This window comes from Cucurbita maxima, unplaced genomic scaffold (assembly GCF_002738345.1).
Source record: "Cucurbita maxima cultivar Rimu unplaced genomic scaffold, Cmax_1.0 Cma_Scf00002, whole genome shotgun sequence".
In the NCBI taxonomy this organism is placed as follows: domain Eukaryota; kingdom Viridiplantae; phylum Streptophyta; class Magnoliopsida; order Cucurbitales; family Cucurbitaceae; genus Cucurbita; species Cucurbita maxima.
In genome coordinates this window covers 3,755,936-3,776,699 of record NW_019272018.1, presented here as the reverse complement: position 1 = coordinate 3,776,699, position 20,764 = coordinate 3,755,936, and the positions used below count along the sequence as shown (strand labels likewise).

At 38.2% G+C, this 20,764-nt stretch overlaps 3 protein-coding genes across 3 annotated transcripts; all 3 read left to right on the top strand.

Annotated features, from left to right (window-relative positions):
• Positions 1-1,184: 1,184 nt before the first annotated feature.
• LOC111496940 (serine/arginine repetitive matrix protein 1-like) lies at positions 1,185-2,876 on the top strand. Its single transcript, XM_023147522.1, has one exon. It carries the CDS (start codon positions 1,185-1,187, stop codon positions 2,874-2,876), a length of 1,692 nt encoding a protein of 563 aa, XP_023003290.1.
• Positions 2,877-3,495: 619 nt separating this feature from the next.
• On the top strand, positions 3,496-5,460 carry LOC111496932 (WD repeat-containing protein VIP3-like; the record flags this gene model as incomplete). Its single annotated transcript, XM_023147510.1, has 2 exons — positions 3,496-3,777; positions 4,974-5,460. Coding segments are annotated over 2 exons (324 nt in total), but the record flags the coding sequence as incomplete, so codon positions are not given.
• Positions 5,461-6,437: 977 nt separating this feature from the next.
• Positions 6,438-20,514, top strand: LOC111466223 (myosin-17-like). Its single transcript, XM_023110819.1, has 39 exons — positions 6,438-7,037; positions 8,218-8,346; positions 8,842-8,985; positions 9,087-9,232; positions 10,018-10,174; positions 10,267-10,325; positions 10,651-10,810; positions 10,900-11,049; positions 11,126-11,262; positions 11,348-11,494; positions 11,692-11,793; positions 11,868-11,925; positions 12,011-12,112; positions 12,199-12,236; positions 12,370-12,496; positions 12,578-12,748; positions 12,850-12,981; positions 13,116-13,225; positions 13,324-13,384; positions 13,995-14,172; positions 15,124-15,329; positions 15,433-15,552; positions 15,670-15,768; positions 15,879-16,100; positions 16,742-16,881; positions 17,082-17,199; positions 17,292-17,342; positions 17,416-17,496; positions 17,585-17,755; positions 17,870-18,025; positions 18,114-18,320; positions 18,441-18,578; positions 18,672-18,742; positions 18,852-18,951; positions 19,028-19,084; positions 19,166-19,222; positions 19,304-19,384; positions 19,742-19,821; positions 19,912-20,514. The coding sequence occupies exons 1-39, from the start codon at positions 7,035-7,037 to the stop codon at positions 20,033-20,035; spliced, it is 4,590 nt and encodes a 1,529-aa protein (XP_022966587.1). The 5' UTR covers positions 6,438-7,034; the 3' UTR covers positions 20,036-20,514.
• Positions 20,515-20,764: the final 250 nt, after the last annotated feature.

The following is a 20,764-nucleotide window of genomic DNA, read 5'->3' as shown; positions in this document are numbered from 1 at the left end:
TTCAAATCTCTAAACCCTATTTCTTTTACCTAATATATATATATATATATATATATATATATGCTAGAAACTAATAAGAAAAAGTTTAGGGGAAGACATTAACTCGTCGACAAAGTGGAGGTCACCCCTTTTGTCGACGTCATTAAGATATAGAGAGTCGATCTCTTAAAGAGGATTTGGTATCTTGCTTTTATACTATTTTGAACAGTCTAACCCCACTGTTAGCAGATATTGTCATTTTTTTACTTTTCCTTCCGAGCCTTTCCTCAAGATTTCAAAACGGGTGTACTAGTGAGAGTTGTTTATACTTGAGAATGTTTGCATAATCCACACGACTTTTTAGGTGTAAAAGTTATTTTATTTATAATCAAATAAATTATAAAAAAGAGCAATAAATGAAAATATTTAGATATTTGTCTTATAATAAAATATCAAATATGATATATACGGTAAACTATAATTTAGTATTAAATATCTTTAACAATACCCTTATAAAAAAATGTTTTGTTCCCCTTCTACAAACGATGCAAGATCTTATAATTCACCCCTTTGAGGACCAGCATTCTCGTTGCCGCACCACTTGGTGACTAGTTTTAACATTATTCGTAACAACACAAGGTTACTGCTAACAAATATTATTCACAGAGGTTTTCACACCCTTATAAGAAATATTTCGATATGATTTGACGGAGGAAAGTCATATTAAAAAATAATTTTATTTTTAGTTTTTATTCTTATTTTTCAACCTAAGGAAATTTGTGTCACACTCAAAATCACATGCATAACCACCTTATAGCAACGTTAATAATTCGATATTATGGATAAAATGAAATTAAAATCTTTAAGTAAAACGACTTGTGAACTCCCAAATTAATTAATTTCATAAATATATTAATTTATAAATCATAAGATGAATTGTTGCCCGAAAAAATGGGATTTACAAATTACATTGCATTTCCCTAGACTCCTACCTAATCGAAGTTTTGTCCTAATCAATTATTTAATTATTTAATTATTTAATATTTTTATATAATGTTTTAAAAAATCCATTTTAAACAAATTGAAAAAAAAAAAAAGAAAAAAAAAAGAGGGAGTAGAGTGGAAGTTCCATTCTTCTGTCAACATATCATTCGCTATTTCGCTTTACCCTCCTCATCTAAATCACAGCTCAACGACGCTGTTTCATGGAGCCAAACAGCGACCCACCACCATACTGGTCGCCGCCGACGATGCACCGCCGTAGATCCTCGTCTCCGCCGTTTATTTCTTTGCCGGTTTTGATTATTCTCTTGCCGACGCTCGCTTTGATTATATTGTTCTTTGCAATCCGTCCTCTTCTTTCGCTCACTCCTCAAATTTTTAGACCAAATTCGGTGAAGAAGAGCTGGGATTCTTTCAATGTTCTTCTTCTTTTGATTGCGATTATCTGCGGGATTTTTGCTAGACGAAACGACGACGTACCGACCGCCGCTGACGTCGACGATAGTCGTCGGTCTGATCGCAGGACGGTTGATGCTGCCGGAGTTAAGGTGAATGGGGACTTGGAGTTTCCGCAGCAGTGGTTTGGATTTGCAGAGAGGAGATTTTCCGATCAGTCTGTGAGAACGCCGGGAACGGCGATGAGGTTGAGGAGGAATAGCTCTTATCCAGATCTGAGGCAGGAATCGCCGTGGGAAACTGGTAACGATGGTAATCAGTTTCGATTCTATGATGATTTTGAAATTAACAAGTTTCGATCACGATCCTTCGCGTATCGAACGCGAGGAAGTGAAATAGAAGAATCGCCGGCGGAGATTAAGGTTATTCCGGTTGATTCGTTTGTGGCTAATTCGTCGCCGGCGCATCAAAGGTTGAAGTCTTCTAATCCGCCGCCTCCACCGCCTCCGCCGCTGCCGGTTACTCAGAGGAAATCGAGACGGACATATCAGACCATCCAGAGAAAGGAGGAAGTTCAAGAGGCCAATACGAATGACGCTGAATTCGCGAAGTCGTATACGCCGCCGCCTCCGCCTCCGCTGCCTCCGCGAACAGTTATCCCCCCGTCGCCGCTCCGAGTTCGACTGGAGGAGAGATTTGGAAGGAGTGAACGGAAGANAACAAATGTTAAGAAAGAGATAGCAATGGCGTTGGCTTCACTGTATAGAAAGAGAAAGAAGAAGCAGAAAGCTAAAAATATCTACGACGGCGACCGCCGCTCTCCAACTGAACAACGACCGCTACCGCCGCCCCCGCCTCCACCACCGCCTCCTTCCGTCTTCCGCGGCCTATTCAAAAAATCAAACAAGAACAAGAGAATTCACTCCGAATCTGCACCGCCGCCTCCTCCGCCACCACCACCCGTCCCATTGTCTTCCCGTTCAACAAAGAAGAAGATTCAGATCCCTCCTCCATCGTCACCGTCATTCCGGCAGCGAAATTCCACCGCCAGCCGTCGACCACCTCTCCCGGCGAGGACGTACACTTTCAACATCGAAAACGAAGGCATAAACAGCGGTGGCCAGAGTCCCTCAGTAACCATACCGCCACCGCCACCCCCGCCGCCGTCCAAAACTACGACGGATGTAAAATCCAGGTTTCGAGGCGAAACTGCCAGGTCACGGAGCTCCGAAACCTCTCGTTGCGGATCTCCAGAACCGGAAAATGTCGAACCGTCATCGGTTAAGGAGACAACGGAGCCAGCCAGCGAGGTAAACGGCGGCGGCGGAGTGGGGTCAGTGTTCTGTCCCAGCCCGGACGTTAACATCAAAGCTACAAATTTCATTGCGAGGCTGAGAGGCGAGTGGAGACTGGAGAAGATGAATTCGGTGAGGGAGAAAGAAAGATTGGGCCAAGGCCCAAATTACGAAATAATGGCGGACCCAGGCCCAAACGTTTGAGATTGGAAAACGACGTCGCTTAAAGAAGAATATCCAAAGCTCTGATTGTGGTTTTTTTTGTTCATCTCTCAGAGGCTTTATTTTTCATTTCAGGCTTGCTTTAAACTGTATTTATATTTGGGTGGGTGTTTGTGTTAAAAATTATTATGAGGGCACTATGGGAATTTCATACTACTAATTGGGTTTATATTTTTTTAACAAAAAAAAAGAAAAGAAAAATATATATATACATATACATATAGGTTCTAATTATATTTTTACTGTTTTGTGATTCAAATTGAGAGTGAAAGATATAATGTTTCTTATAAATATAATTACATGATTATGTTTTTTAATTATCTATTTAAATTAAAATTAAATCGTTCATGAAATATTAATTATAATTTTAAATGTCGATAATTTGACCTCAAATCTCGAGTATAAATGTTATTGGGAGAAAACCTATAAATAAATAAATAAACAAATTTTTATTTATTTATTTAAAAATGTTGGACTATAAGAATTATACCAAAAAAAACATTTTTTTTTAATGTGAAAAGCAAAATCAATAATTTTTTATTGTTGGAATTGAATCCATACAACGACGCCGTTTTGTTTTGTTGTCGTTTCCCTCTTCTTCGTATCTGTTGAAAATGCCACAGATAATCGCTCCTCCTTCCTCCTCACCGGCTCCCTCGACGAGACCGTCAAGCTCTGGAAATCTGACGGGCTTGACTTGGACCGCACCAACACCGGCCACTTCCTTGGCGTCGTTTCTGATGCTGCTCATCCTTCCGGTTACGTTGCTGCCTCCGCTTCTCTCGATAGCTTTGTTCGCGTATTTGAGGTTGGTTCCAATTCCACTATCGTCACTCTCGAGGCGCCGCCGTCTGAGGTCTTGAAAATGCGGTTTAATCCCGAGGTAATTCTTCTTTGGCTTATCGATGTTTTGATTTTTGTGTTGTTTAGGAATTTTTTGCTGCTCTTTGATTTAAGGGTTTAACTAAGAATTTGAGATTGTTTTGCCTTTCACGTAAGGGCTAATTGACATAGTAGTCTTTTCTTTTGCTCTTGTTCTTTCTTGGTACAAGATGCCTGATTCAGTAGATTATTGAATCTCAGTTTGTTCATTAACTTGATTCTTGAATGGAGGAAACATCTGTCGATGACTGTGTTTTGGTGAAGTATAGGCTGTTTATTGTTAATTTCACTTGGATCAACGGTTCACTTTTACTGAGACCGTAGTCTATGGAATTCGATGAGTTGAATTTCATATTGGTACGCTGAATAATGGACCGAATTGAGTTATGAATCATATGCTGAAGCAATTTTCGATTCTTTTCAAATACAAATTAGCCCTTTAATTACAGAAATGAGATGTCATTTGTGACAGAAACACTTACTCGTCGAGATGTCTATTTTTAGTAAATAGTTTATCATATTTACTATTGCATATGACATTCGACTGAAGCCATGAATGAATATAATGCCTATAGTGTTGTGCTCAATAGCGTTTGCAGTTGCTTTGGGTAATTTTGATGGTTCTTTTCACACTGCACAAACGTCAACCATTCTCTGATATTCACCCAAAAACGTGGTTCTTGTAAACCCATCAATATATAGATCTGAATATTGTTCGTTGTCATTTATGGAAGTTTAGACTATTTTAACTTTATGGCTGACCTGTTGTTTCTTTTAACAGAACTACTTTGTCCTGTTTGTTCTTTAATTCAACGACCTAAATCTCAATGAGAGCAGTGTTTCAGTTTTATTCAATCTAACCAGTAAAGAAAACCCACAAAAAATCATTTAATCTGTCTCATGTCATGTCCAAACTTAGCAGTAACTTCTGCGTCAGGGTACCATGTCATGAGACAGATACAAACACATGGAAACTGGCTGCAACTCTATCAATTCCTCGTCCAGAAGGCCCTAAACCCACTGATAAAACTGCTTGCAAAATTCTGTACTTTCAGTAGCATGGAGCGTTAATGGAAGAAGACTTGCTTGTAGTATTTGATTTCAAAAGAGTGCTCTCTCCAACTGATATGGGATCTCACGTGCCATTCAAGTGGGGTGTTGAGTGTTGATGAACCCCTGATGGTGCTGTTGCAACAGGTTCAAGCGACAGAACTGTTATGCTTTGGGATCTCCAAATGAGGGCAGCTGTTCAAACAATGATCAAGCATAGCGATCAGGTCTGCTGGGGTGTTGCATTCCGACCGCATGATGGGGCTGGTGTGCAGGCTGGGCGACATGCTAGTGTATCCGATGACAAGAGCATCTCCCTGTACGATTACATTTGAAGCAGACAGATGCAGGGAAGCAAGGACAATGAGTAGTTTTCTAGAAAGCAATCGGTGCCACCGCTTCATCCATAGCTGTTGCCCACACTAATATTCGTTCTACTTCTATGTCAAGTTGCTTGTCTTTTTAGTCATGAATCAGCGACATTATTCTGTTGCCAACTTGTTATCAGCGTTCATTTGCTACCTAGATTTGGAATCAAGGGCAATGGAGCCCAAATTTTATTACAGGAGAAAGAAGCGCACCGAAACTTTGAAGCCAGGCTGAATAATAAAAAGGGCTATACGACAGGCTAATACACTATAGACTTTGGAACCTTATTTAGGGGACTTCCTTGGGAGATTATGCAATCGGATCCATCAATATGATGGTCGTGCATGAGGCAACTTCGATGTAGAGTTAAAAGGGATGCAAACATAGCAATCCTAACGAAAACTTTTCATTTTGAGACCCGTGATACAACCTACTATGAAACACTTTCTCACTTATTTAGTAAGAACAACATGAAAGGGCCTCCTCTCCCCGCTCGTATTTTGCCCGTATCGTGTTTACCGGGGGGACTCATGATCCGGAAGGTATGCCACAACTACTATCGAGATATACATGTTTGTCCTATCGTGATAATAAACAGTTCATCTCTTCGTGACCTTTTCTTGAATTCTCAAAACTTCTATAGCTCCATCTGTCAAAAATCAAATAAATAAAGAAAAGTCGGCTATTGGAATCGAGTGTTCACATCCGTTCAACCAGAGAAGACCAAGAAAATGACAAATCAAGAATGTTACAAAAATTTAGGATTCAGATCAGTTTCATGAATAGTTTTTTTTTTTTTTTTTTAGTTCAAAGACATTTGGGTATGGACAGTTCAAATTCAAACCACTAACCACTAACGGTTGGGTTGAATCGATAATTCATATTAGTTAAATTAAATTAAGTTTATTACAACTTACGAGTAGAAATTATTAACAAAAAAAAGTGGTTAAATATAAAAAAAACAAATTTATTACAAAAACAATTGAATTTTAGCGTCAGGTAAAATGGCCAATGGTGGCGGCGGTAAAAACCCAAGAAGCTGCGATGGCAATTGACGTAAATAAAAGGAAAAACAGGGGGCAAAAACCATAGCCTCCTTGATTACTCTCTAATGTCGGGTTTAGAGCATATTAATGACTAATTGAGACACACGGTATATGGAGGCCACGAATGTTGAACTTAACCAGCAGCCCTCTCTTCTATACCAACGCCACCATCTCACAAACCCAACAAACAGGATACTCCCCAAAATCAAATTGAACAAAAAAATTTTAACTTTTAGAGAGAGAAATCTTACAGCACAGCCTAGAGAGAGAAACCCCTTCACACCCAAAGAAATTGCTTCAACCTTTTTGCCTTAGTTTATAAACAAAACAATCTCACCTCAGAACCAGAAGCTTTGGAAAAAAAAAAAAAAAGGGTAACCCACATAGAAAAGAAGGAAGAACAACAAAAAAAACTTCGCGGCAGCTTTGTTTTCTTCCTTTCTCTCTGTTTATCGCCTTCTTTTAAGTTCCCAATTCAACCCTCTGTATTTGTTTTGTCAATATTTGGTCTTCCATTTCTTACCCTTCAGCTGCTTCAATCCGATCTAGCTTTCCGTGTCCGGTTCCGTTTGTTTCGGATGAGTTTGCGGCGGAGGAAGTTCTTTTGAGGGGATTTTATTGATACCCTTCTGCGAACTCCAGCTCTTGTGGCTTTGTTTTTGGCTATATCAGCTGGTAAAGCTTTGTGGGTACTTGTGCGTTTTGTCCGATCTGGGTCGTCGAGTATTTGGTTCCTTTTGACTCCTTGCTGTCTTGGATGAGTTAACACGGAAGATCGCCGTTCATAATCGCCATGGTAACGTCAATGAAATGATTGATTTTTGTTTTGTTTGCATTGTAATTTGCTGGATTTACTCGGCTTTATGACCATTTTGACTTGAATTCTTTGTATGTTGGTTGGATAGCATGCTGCTTTCGGTTTTTTTAAGAATAAAGTTGAATTTGGACTTTGAACTTATACTATTGGGTAGAGTTTTCAATGGAATGTGGTTCTGACGCCATTTTTTTGAGCTCAAACTATGTTCTTAATCCGTGATGGTCTCATTTCTACTCCTCCAGATTATGGATTAACATCAGGAACATTTCTAACGATGAGTTTAAATTCGTAAATTGAATAGGCTAGATTGTAATATGGAATACCTTCGGATAATAAGAAAGAGAACAGCCAATTCGACCGATTTTTCGGTTCGGTGCAAATAAACGAAGTGACGAAGTGATTATTTCGATCGGTATTTTGATTTGGCTTGTAAATCAAATGGTTGTTGGTGTTTTATTGACTTGTGACAATCATTTACTTCGTGCCATTTTTCAAGCCTTTTCATTCAATTGGTGTAATATTCGACTAATGTACCAAGTGATTGATTTAGAGTTAGGTTTGGGTAAGCGTTGATTCATATAACCGGTAGGATTCTTGAGCGATGTTGATATAATACTCTTTTAGTGGTCTCAATGGAACTCAATCTTTATGGTTTATAAACTAATAGTTTTGTTAAGTTGGAATGTGCTAAAATTTTATAGCTATCATTTGTCATTGAGCTATGATTGCTATTAGAGTTCTTCCTGGTGTTGTTGCCATAAATTCGTTCTTATGATCATCGTCTCTACGACCTGTTCCATCTTTAACTATATGATTACTTGGGTATTACTTGTTATTTCTTATGCATTGCGAGTGCTCGTGTGTGTTGATAAGAAGAATTGAAAGCACTTCAGTTGGTATATATCAAAAAAGTGCTATAGTTGTAAAGAGAGTACTCTAAAAGGAAGTGACATAATGAACAATATCCCACAATTTATAAAGATAATCTTTTTTTTTTTTTTTTTTTGTGAAATTCATGCTCTAGATATCTCTGTTGATTTATATTAGGATGAAGTAGACACTATGTTTATTATAATCTTTTCAATTGCATATGTTTATTGAACTGAATGTTACTGCTCTTTGAACACTAATATGCCTTTTACTGCTTTTCTGTAAGCAGAGTGGACCAGTTAACATCATTGTTGGTTCTCATGTCTGGATTGAAGATCCAAAACTAGCATGGATTGATGGTGAAGTTTTTCGTATCAATGGAGAGGAAATTCACGTCCGGACTACAAATGGGAAGACGGTGAGTCATGCACGAGCTCATGAATTAATATTCATGTCAGCATGTTTCAATGCTAAATTTAAGGAATAACGAACACTTGTTAGCACAATAGATGCATAATACAGTTAGCTGCACAAAGTATACTAAACAGGCACATAATGATATAGGACAAAAATAATATAGCCTGAGAACGAAATACATCAAACTCATTTTTTTAAGTACATAAATCCATAAACTTATTGACTTCAAATTTTCTTGTGGTGTAAAAATGATATATATTCTTAAGAATGTATATTTTAATAAACGTGTCAGGCCATGTCCGTGCCCTAGATTTTAAAAAAAGAACATGTTGTCATGTCCATGTTGTGTCGTATTCATATCTCGTATTTGTATATGTGCTTCTTAGGTCAATAGTATGACAATTCGTGCATGTGCATTTGATTTGGTTCAATAATTTTTCTTGAAATGACGATCGAAGCTGGGCCCATTAGACTGATACTTGACTATTAATTGCAGGTTGTTGCAAATATATCAAAAATATTCCCCAAGGATACCGAAGCACCTGCTGCAGGTGTTGATGACATGACAAAGTTGTCATACTTACATGAACCTGGAGTTCTGAGCAACTTGGCTACCAGATATGAACTCAACGAAATCTATGTAGGAAATTATTATCTCCTCTTTTTGTGACTACAGTAAAAATATTTCCAGATAACAGAGATTTGTATAAATTGCATATCATACATTTAACATCCTTGCAGACATACACTGGAAATATACTTATTGCCATAAATCCATTCCAAAGATTACCCCATCTGTATGATACTCACATGATGGAACAATACAAAGGCGCTGGATTTGGAGAACTAAGTCCTCATGTCTTTGCAGTTGCTGAAGTGGCATACAGGTAAGCTTCCTTTTCTTTTTTTGGATTTTCTTTAGGGACGGGGGATAGATGCGGTGTAACGGCCCAAGTCCACCGCTAGCAGATATTATCCTCTTTGGGATTTCCCTTTCAGGCTTTCCCTCAAAGTTTTTAAAACGCGTCTTTCAGAGCCAGACATCGAGTGGTGTGCCAGCGAGAACGCTAGGGCCTCCAAGGGGGTGGATGTGGGATCCCACATCAGTTGGAGAAGGGAACGAATTATTCCTTATAAGGGTATGGAAACCTCTCCCTAACAGACGCGTTTTAAAACCTTGAGAGGAAACCTAGAAGGGAAAGCCCAAAGATGACAGTATCTACTAGCGGTGACCTTGAGCTATTACATGTGGGATAACAGATGGGGACTACTCATTAGTTTCAAAATTTTTAAGTAGCTTAAGTAACAATTCAATAAATTTTTTTATCCTTTAGTTGTCGTGTAGCCTATGATTTCTTGGTTTAGTTGTGATCTTAAATTAATTAGTCGGGCATCTACTAATGCTTCCATGCATGCATTCTCACACCGCCATTAAGTTGATGGAAAAAAGACCAAAAAGAATGAAGTTTGACAAAAACTTCTGTTCGTTGCTACTTGTTAATATTCGTAGAATCTAAATTCTTGTTATGGGTTAGCAAGGTTTTACAAAGGTGTGTATTTCGTTTCTTCCATTAGCAAGGTGGCAATATAACTTTGATTTAGGTGGAAAATGTAGTTAACCATGCGTTTCCTCCACCGTCTTGGCTTTACTAGCTTCTTCTGTCCATCGTAGGGCAATGATTAATGAAGGAAAAAGCAATTCAATTCTAGTTAGTGGAGAAAGTGGTGCTGGTAAGACTGAGACCACGAAGATGCTCATGAGGTACCTTGCATACCTTGGAGGCCGTTCTGGAGTGGAAGGACGAACAGTTGAACAACAAGTCCTGGAAGTAAGATAAGGATCTTTTTACTATGCATAATAAACTACTGGCACTCCCATAATTGAAGCCTGTGATGTTTATTTCTTTCTATATCCTCCCAGTCCAATCCAGTTCTTGAAGCATTTGGCAATGCAAAAACTGTTAGGAACAATAATTCAAGGTGAGTTTTTCTATTCCGAGGAGTATGTTTCGATTGTTTAATATTGAATAGAAATCATTCAATTTTCTTCTCTCACATTTGTTTGTAGCAAGCTCCATCAAATTTGAAATTGATGTACTTCTCCCATGTCTATGAATTATGTAATTAATCTGTGAGAATATCAACTTTATAATCATTTCTATGATTGATGTTCATCCAAGCCTCGACGCTCGATATATCTTCACTATCACCGAATGTTCTTGTGCAAGGGACAGAACATTCTTAAATGCTGCAAACCTATAAAATAAGTTTATGCAATAGTCAGTAATTTTGGTGTGAAATGCAGTCGCTTTGGTAAATTTGTTGAGATCCAATTTGACAAGAGTGGGAGAATATCTGGGGCAGCTGTCAGAACTTATTTGCTCGAAAGGTCTCGAGTATGTCAGATCTCAAATCCTGAAAGAAACTATCATTGCTTTTACCTTCTCTGTGCAGCTCCTCCTGAGGTACAATGTTCAACTTTAAAATCATAAACGATTCGCACGTGACGGTAACTTGTACCTCTGATTCTAATCTATGCATAAAAAAAAACCAGGAAAGGGAGAAGTATAAATTAGGAGACCCTAAATCGTTCCACTACTTAAATCAATCTAAATGCTTTGAGTTGGATGGAATCAACGATGCCCATGAATATCTTGCGACCAGAAGGGCGATGGATGTAGTTGGAATCAGCGAGGAGGAGCAGGTTAGCTTTCAGTAAATTTTGGTGTACTTGTGCTTCTTATTACATCCAAATTTTGATAATAAATAATCCATTTCAGGAGGCAATTTTTAGGGTTGTAGCTGCAATTTTGCATCTTGGAAATGTTGAATTTGCAAAGGGAGAAGAAATTGATTCTTCAGTCATTAAGGACGAAAAATCCAGATTCCATCTCAATACCACTGCCGAATTGCTTAAGTTTGTTCCCTGAAAATTTCCACAAAAGATGTTTTAGTCATTATTAATACTTCAAAAGCTATCATTTTCTAAATGTTTAATTTAGGTGTGATGCAAAGAGTTTGGAAGATGCACTGATTCAACGTGTTATGGTAACGCCAGAAGAAGTTATAACTCGAACTCTTGATCCTGTTGCTGCATTGGGTAGTAGGGATGCCTTGGCTAAAACGATTTATTCACGGCTCTTCGACTGGTAATCTAATCTCTCTAGTCCTGAGGTTGGGTTCAGACCTCTAGACCTTCCTTCCTCATTCATTTTCTTTCTGAAACTCTTTGTTTCTTCTTCTCTATCAGTGATTTATCAACCTAGAAGGATATTTCAGGAGTCAGCATGTGAATGTATTTATCGTTCTTGATTCTTCTCCGTTCTTTTTCAAACCTTTCCTGTAGGCTCGTGGAGAAGATTAACAACTCAATTGGACAAGACCCAAATTCTAAATCATTGATTGGAGTTCTGGATATATATGGATTTGAGAGTTTTAAATTCAACAGGTAATGGTCACTTGTGCATTCTCGAGTTAGATTTTTTATGTTTTCTTGCAATTGATCCATTCTTTTTCTAATAGCTTCGAACAGTTCTGCATCAATTTTACAAATGAAAAACTGCAGCAACATTTCAATCAGGTTGGTTGACTTGGATGTGTAAGATTCAACATAGGACACTACCTACGTACTCGATTGAAGTTTTTGGTTAATTGTGTATATGCAGCACGTTTTCAAAATGGAGCAGGAGGAATATACCAAAGAGGAAATCAATTGGAGTTATATTGAATTTGTTGATAACCAGGATGTCTTGGATCTTATTGAAAAGGTGTGCAACTCTTCTTGCCATCTCTATCTACACTGTTATATATCTTATAAGAGTTAAGTAATTAAAATACAGCTCTTCATTCACAGAAACCTGGAGGAATTATTGCTCTTCTGGATGAGGCCTGGTATGGCAGCTAATTTTAATCAGTATTAACTGTTTAATCTACTCCATGGTGTTTACTAATTTTATGATATAATGTCCAAATGATCTTGATTCTTCCTTCCATTCTCATGTTTCATTGTTTTTGCTTCATACAGCATGTTTCCTAAATCTACACACGAAACGTTCGCTCAGAAGTTATACCAGACGTTCAAGAACAACAAGCGCTTCATTAAGCCTAAGCTATCTCGTACTAGCTTCACAATATCTCATTATGCTGGAGAGGTCCATATATTAAGTTTGTTCTTATTTTTTTTGCTCCATGCTTAAATTCATCCCCTCTCAAAAGTTCCAAAAATGCTTCAGGTGACTTATTTGGCAGATCTATTCTTGGACAAAAACAAAGACTATGTGGTAGCAGAGCATCAGGCCTTATTGACAGCCTCAAAATGCTCCTTTGCAAGAGCTCTATTTCCTCCTCAACCAGAGGAATCATCAAAATCCTCAAAATTTTCTTCCATCGGTTCACGTTTTAAGGTATGATTGCTCTTTTCGTTTCTTCTTTCATCTTTTTTTAAAGTTGCTGTCTAACCTAAATTTTACAAAATAGTGATGCTTTCACGTTCTTAATTGTGCAGTTGCAACTTCAATCTTTAATGGAGACCTTGAATTCGACAGAACCTCACTATATCAGATGTGTCAAGCCAAATAATGTGCTCAAGCCTGCTATTTTTGAGAACTCAAATGTTATCCAGCAATTACGTTGTGGTGTGAGTATACTATACGGTGTCGTTTTGCTCTGTTTTTACTCCTGGGCTTTATCTGGTTTTATCCTTTAAAAGATTTAGCTATAGGTTAACCTACTCTTTTTGTTAATCTTATGTGGTTCTTTTATACTATTTAGGGTGTTCTTGAAGCAATAAGGATCAGCTGTGCTGGATATCCTACGAGAAGAACATTTTATGAGTTCCTCCTACGTTTCGGGGTTCTTGCACCTGAAGTTCTGGATGGGAAGTGAGTCAATTTACTACTCTGTGACATAGTTCTCTCTTAACAAAATTAAAAAAATAGGGGAAATAAGTTTCCTGTATTCTTTGTGCACATATATGCAGCTACGACGACAAGGTAGCATGCCAGATGATCCTGGATAAAATGGGATTGAAAGGTTATCAGGTGATTTCATTATTTCTTTTGACTATTGCTTTGGTTGGATTTGAATCACATGGCTCGAACACGCCCATATCTTTTATGAAATTAACGTCTTGAAATCCAATGGGATTGGTAGATTGAAAAAGTTGGCTCCCAAGATATTTCAATAACCAAGAAATTGCCTTTTCTTTTGCTTAGTCGAATCATCGCTTCACTAACCAATCCCTTTTGCTGATAATTTCAGCTGTGTGAAAAAAAATTGTAGGATGACTGCTAGAGCAGGGATTTTTTTGTGTATCTACTCAACTAATTTCAAGCCTTTAATATATAGTATGGAAAACCTCATCCTTCTATTGTGTTTAAATATATATCCTTTTGAATTTTGAGTCTGGTATCTAAGATTCTATGTGCTTTCATGGTGTTGGGTATCCAAGTAACTCGATTCTATTACAAATGATAATAATACGTTTTTTTTTAGTATGAATGATAATACTTGTTGGGACTCGAGAATCTCATATGAAAGCTTCTGAGTGCTTTTTAGTATCTGGAGGTTTTGGGCATCTCCTAGGAGGTTTCTGAAACCTGCCGTTTTCGGGCAGAGACCAATTTATCTGTTATCTCTTTGGTTGGTCAGATTGGTAAGACAAAAATCTTCCTGAGGGCTGGCCAGATGGCTTCTCTGGATGCAAAGAGAACAGAGATGCTTAGCAACGCTGCCCGAACTATTCAAATGCAAATTCGAACATTTATTGCACGCAAGGAGTTCGTTGCATTACGTAAAGCTGCTATACAAGTGCAATCATTTACTCGGGGTATTTTCTTCAAATCTCTTTGGAAGTATGTGTATTCGGGGCTGAAGATATTTATGTAGGTGGATTTAATTGGTTTTATGTGAAAAATGAGAGTCCCAATCACTTGTTAGTTAATTGCTCCTCCGTGAGAAGTTCTTGGGAGAAACTCTGGCTGATTTTTTACCTCAGTTCATAATGCCTTCCTTGACTGACAAGTTCCTTCAGATTAACCTCACTTTCTCCATGAAGAACTGTTATTCTTTGGTGGTCAAGTATTTGGACAGTTTTTGAGAAATTATGGATGGCCAGAAACAGAATTTGTGTGATCCCAAATCTGTTGGAGAGGGGAACAAAACATTCTTAATAAAGATGTGGAAACCTCTCCTTAGCAGATACGTTTTAAAACCGTGAGGTTGATGATGATACGTAATGGACCAAAATGGACAATATCTACTAGTGGTGGGCTTAGGCTATTACAAATGGTATAAGAGCCAGACACCAGGCGGTGTGCCAGCGATGACGTTGGGCCCCGAAGGGGGTGGATTGTGAGATCCCACATTGATTGGAGAGAGAAACGAGTACCAACGAGGACACTGGGTCTCGAAGGCGGTGTATTGTGAGATCTCACATCGATTTGAGAGGGGAACGAAACATTCTTTATAAGGGTGTGAAAATCTCTCCCTAGCAGACGCGTTTTAAAACCTTGAGGGGAAGCCCGAAGGGAAAAGTCTAAAGAGGACAATATCTGCTAGTGGTAGGCTTGGGGTGTTAGTTGTAAATGTTTAAGGGAGTTGATTTGATGCCCCTTGAAGGGATGTTACAATAAGAATTTATGCAATAATCTTGCTTTATATTTTTTCCTTTTGGTAGTCATGACTTGCTGGAGAGAGATGGTCTAAATCTCTTAACCATTTCAAGAGTAGGGTATCTAGTTCGAAGTTCTAATGTATGTTTGTTTCAAACTATAATCAGGTGTATTGGCTCGAAAACTCTTTGAGAAGTTGAGACAGGAAGCAGCAGCTTTAAGAATTCAGAAGTGTTTCAAGCGACATGTTGCCAGGAAATCGTACTTAGATTTGCTCTCATCTGCAACCACATTGCAAACGGGGTTAAGGGCGATGAAGGCTCGTGATGAATTCAGATTTAGGAAGCGTACGAAGGCAGCAATTATCATTCAGGTGCTGTTTCTCGTTTGTTTAGGGCGTTTATGTTTCACTAAGTTAATTTGAAGTTCCTAGATAATTGGTCTGGGGATTCTAACTTTTCTTGGGTGACTTGCAGGCACGTTGGCGTTGTCACACGGCATATTCTTACTATACGAGACTCCAAAAGGCTGCATTATACACACAATGTGGTTGGAGGCGACGAGTTGCACGAAAGGAGCTAAGACAACTGAAAATGGTTCAAACTTGTCACTTTTTTGGTCTAATATTTATATTGTATTTAGGATAACTGTTGAATGAAGAACGCTGTGAGGAATAAATTAAGGTGCTCATATATATACTTATATGCGTGAAGGCTGCAAGGGAAACTGGTGCACTCAAAGAAGCAAAAGACAAATTAGAAAAACGTGTAGAAGAACTTACATGGCGCTTGCAACTCGAGAAGCGGCTGAGGGTAATTTCTTGATTATTTTCTCATGTATTGTAACACGTGGATCTGGGTTCGTGAAACGAAGTATTCATTCAGCAGCAATTCATATGCTTGTTTTCCCCTTTGAATTTTAGACTGATCTGGAAGAGGAGAAAGCCCAAGAAATCGCCAAATTACAAGACGCTTTGCACGGTATGCAATTACAAGTTGAAGAAGCCAACGCTCAAGTTATCAAAGAGCGAGAGGCGGCTAAGAAAGCTATTGAAGAAGCGCCTCCGGTTGTCAAGGAAACTCCTGTTTTTGTTGAGGATACTGAAAAAATCAATTCCTTAATGGCCGAGGTGGAGAGTTTGAAGGTACTTTTTAGTAGGGAATATTTCATCACTATATGTATTTTAAAGTGAGTTGCAAATCTATATAATGCATGCATTTTAGCCTTTATATACCAAAACAAAATATCATTGGAACAATGGCAAAGGAACGAATAGAATATGCGAATCTCTTGAAAGAAAAGAAAGATGAGATAATTAGTCGTTGGGAATAACGAAAGAGAAATCCGTTAGGACTGGACTCTGGTGTCCACCGAATGGGAATTCCGGATCGAAGAAGAGGTACATCTAAATACGGTGTAGAAAAACCTCAATCACCGCACCTAATTGATCAAAAAGCTCGCGATGAGTGGCACAGGCTCTTTTTTTATTTCTAGTGTTCGTTATGGTTTAGGAGTTCAGTTGAACTAATGGTGACGAGGTGAGGCTGATTGTTATTGTGCTATCATAAGAGAAATAAGCTAGTCACAGTGTGCTCGATCTTGCAATCTTGGACAATCCGAGGAAATATAATGGGGGATAAGAGGGTATCGGATCTGGGGTTGGTCATTGGTAAATTTTTCTGTATCTGTCACTGCTTTATAAGATCATTAATTCTTTTTCAATGGCAAAGTTTCTTCAATTTTTTTTCTCGAATCTCGAGGATACTCTAACCTGGAGATTTACAGGCTTTGCTGCTGTCAGAAAAAAAGACGTCCGAAGAGGCTAGAAAAGCTTGTACAGATGCTGAAGCGAAAAATGTGGAGCTGACTAAAAAACTTCAAGATGCAGACCAAAAGGTCGATCAACTTCAGGAGTCGGTGCAGAGGTTCGTAAGAGATTAAATCTTTGCCTCTATTTTTTATTTATATCCAATTGAGTTTCGATACGGTATTGTGCTACTTTAATATGCCTGGCTCGGCGTATTTCTTTTTCTGGTGGTGTCAACTCCGGTCACGTGATTCATTCTCTCGACTGTACAAAATTTCTTATATATGCAATAAAATGGAACTATCTTCTCTACATCAGGCTTGAAGAGAAGCTTTCAAATTCAGAATCGGAGAACCAGGTACTTCGTCAGCAAGCCTTGACCATGTCGCCAACAGGAAAAGCTTTATCTACGAGACCGAAGTCCGTGATCATTCAGGTAGAATGTGATGATATTCATATGATACATTGATCTTTTCAGATAAAATATGAATTCTGAGAAACCCAACCAATTTTTTGTTGAAATTTCAGAGGACACCAGAGAATGGAAACATTCCACATGGAGAAGCCAAAGTATCATCTGTAAGATAAATTAATTTTTATGATAACAAAAGAACAATTTCGTATATCTTAAATTGTACACGTTGCATATCAGGATACAACTCTAGCATTATCGACGATACGTGAACCTGAATCAGAGGAAAAACCACAGAAATCGCTTAATGAAAAGCAGCAGGTAAGAAGAAGAAACCTGAGAGCAAACGTGTTCTTCTTGATGTTCGAGATTAATTAGTTTGTTTCTTGTGACGGATTATCGTGTTCAGGAGAACCAAGACCTGCTAGTGAAGTGCATAACACAGGATTTGGGATTTTCTGGAGGCAAACCAGTTGCTGCTTGTGTTATATACAAATGTCTTCTTCACTGGAGGTCATTTGAAGTCGAACGAACCAGCATATTCGATCGAATCATTCAAACAATAGCTTCATCCATAGAGGTGAGATGCAATGTTTGCTTCTAAAGCATTTACACTGTGACGCTCGTCTCGTAATCGAGATAAATGAAAGTCATCTACATATCATTGACACGTGTAGTTTTCACTCTGCTGAAGGTCCAGGATAACAATGATGTATTAACTTATTGGTTATCGAATACGTCGACGTTATTGTTGCTTCTTCAACACACTCTCAAAGCAAGTGGAGCTGCTAGCTTGACCCCTCAAAGAAGGAGAACTGCTTCTTCTTCTCTTTTTGGAAGGATGTCTCAAGTACAATAACTATCTATATTCTTTCAGGCCTTTATACCTTTTGTTATTCCGTCTTAATCACCTCTCGTTTCTGCTCTGCACGTTATAGGGATTAAGAGCTTCTCCACAAAGTGCTGGACTATCATTTCTAAGTAGTCGGGGGCTCGGTAGGTTGGATGATTTTCGGCAGGTCGAGGCAAAGTATCCAGCACTGTTGTTTAAGCAACAGCTTACAGCATTCTTGGAGAAAATATATGGAATGATAAGAGACAACCTAAAGAAAGAGATCTCGCCTTTACTTGGATTATGTATTCAGGTAGCTATCAAATCTTATCATTCCTCCAACAATGGATATTACTGTTGATAGAACGATAAAGAAACAGCTGTTAGAACGTTATGTCGATGAGCGGAGCTTCATTTATTCATTTCAATGCAGGCTCCTAGGACGTCACGAGCAAGCTTAGTGAAAGGACGCTCCCAAGCTAACGCTATTGCTCAGCAGGCCTTAATTGCTCATTGGCAAAGCATTGTAAAAAGTTTAAACAATTATTTGAAGATCATGAAAGCAAACTATGTGAGTTTTTGAGTTCTAAGTTTTAACAACATATATTAACATCTATCATCTTTATAGTTCGTATAGCCGCAATCTTATGGCCGATTTTGTCAGGTTCCTCCATTCTTAGTCCGCAAAGTCTTCACTCAGATATTCTCGTTTATTAACGTTCAACTATTCAACAGGTAATGTATTCATACTCGACATTTTGCAATTGCATCAAGTATTTACAGGCCAAATGTCGATTTTTTTCGCTTCCAAAAGTTTAAAACGTCAATTTAATTCGTTCTGCAGCCTTCTTTTGCGACGCGAGTGTTGTTCGTTCAGCAATGGAGAGTATGTCAAAGCTGGCTTGTCTGAATTAGAACAATGGTGTTCTGGGGCAACTGAGGAAGTCAGTAATCAGTGATGTTTAGTTTATTCTCTTAAGATCATTTATTTGCCGTTCCTAACGACCTCGTCCTGTACAGTATGCAGGCTCGGCTTGGGACGAATTAAAGCATATTAGGCAGGCTGTTGGATTCCTTGTAAGATTTGTCGATAACCTCGATTCTTCTATTATCTACGACTTTCTGTACCTTATTTATACGAACTCTTGTCCTTCTCAGGTCATACATCAAAAACCGAAAAAGACGTTGAACGAGATAACTAAAGACCTATGTCCTGTTAGTGCTCTGCTTCTTTGTCTCTTGTTTTGCAAATGGTTACAGCCTTTAATCCATATTATTCTATATGCTGCTTTTCAGGTGCTTAGCATACAACAGTTATATAGGATCAGTACTATGTACTGGGATGACAAATACGGAACGCATAGTGTATCCTCGGAAGTACGTTAACTTCATCGAATTGGTTCTCTCTTAACTTTTGAATTACTGTTTCGTTTGATTCTCAGGATACCACTGTTGAATTCATTCTCTCTCAGCTTTTGAATTACTGTTTCGTTTGATTCTCGGGATACCCTCGTTGAATTCATTCTCTCTTAGCTTTTGAATTACTGTTTCGTTTGATTCTCGTCGACTTGGTTCTCTCTTAGCTTTTGAATGACTGTTTCGTTTGATTCTTGAGATACCTCCGTCAATTCGTTCTCTCTTAGCTTTTGAATGACTGTTTCGTTTGATTCTCTGAATTCCCGGATTGCTGTACCTCCAATTATCTTTATTCTGATACCACTTTTCGAAGAACAGGTTATTTCGAGTATGCGAAAACTGATGACCGAAGACTCCAACAATGCTATTAGCTCATTCCTGTTAGATGATGACTCTAGGTATAATCTTCATTCAAATTGCTATAGCCTGCCAGTGAATTATGTATGGTTTGAGTTCCATTATTTTGATCCTGCTTCTTCTGGATTCAGTATCCCATTTTCAGTGGATGATATCTCCAAATCAATGAAACAAGTAGACGTAACAGACATCGATCCTCCACCGCTGATACGAGAAAACTCAGGGTTCGGGTTTTTGCTTCAACGTGCAGAGTAGTAATGCCTATGTGATCACGACGATCATGGTGAAAAACTTACATCAAGTGTTCCTGTGCATATACTCATTGTTTATCACCATTTCATGTGTATAGTTCTTATCGAATTCCATCGACCCAGCGACCGAGTTCGGATGGTCGTCTGGGTTGAATTTATTTTGCCTCTCGTGTCATATCGACACAGAGAGGGGTCTTTGTCTAGAACCCATGTTCCCCAAGTGTGATCATGGGTTCAGAAAAACATCACCTTTGCAGTGGTATTTCTTATATTCATTTGGTTTTTTTTCCATGGGTCTTATAGTTTTAGAGGGCCTCTTTTTTGGGTTAGCTTATGGAAGCATTTGTATTTAGTGTGATGTAATTTTCATTTTTTTTTTTTAAATTTTCAAGTATTTGGTACAGTATTTTGTGTTCTTGTTGCTCATATTTAGTACTTAGGCACCAAGAATAAAGAAGCTGGCAACTATTATCATATTATTCACATCTATTACTATTTTTTTTTAATTATTTTAAACCCTTAGTATTAAGATGTTTTGGCATTTAATTGAATGAAAATTTATTTTCATTTAAATGCCGGGCTGAATCCCGACAAGGAAAGTCCAAAGAGGATAATATCTGCTAGCGGTAGGCTTCGATGGAAAATATATATTCTTTGTAAGCATGTGAAAACCGGTAACCTGATCCAAATTTCGGGTTGTTGAGTTGTGTTGGTAACCTAAACAACTCAAATC

Excerpts from the sequence above, each read along its gene's own strand:
- LOC111466223 (XM_023110819.1), top strand. Across the intron at positions 11,263-11,347 it reads ACCACTGCCGAATTGCTTAA|GTGTGATGCAAAGAGTTTGG; the intron begins GTTTGTTCCCTG and ends TGTTTAATTTAG. Across the intron at positions 17,756-17,869 it reads CAATAGCTTCATCCATAGAG|GTCCAGGATAACAATGATGT; the intron begins GTGAGATGCAAT and ends ACTCTGCTGAAG.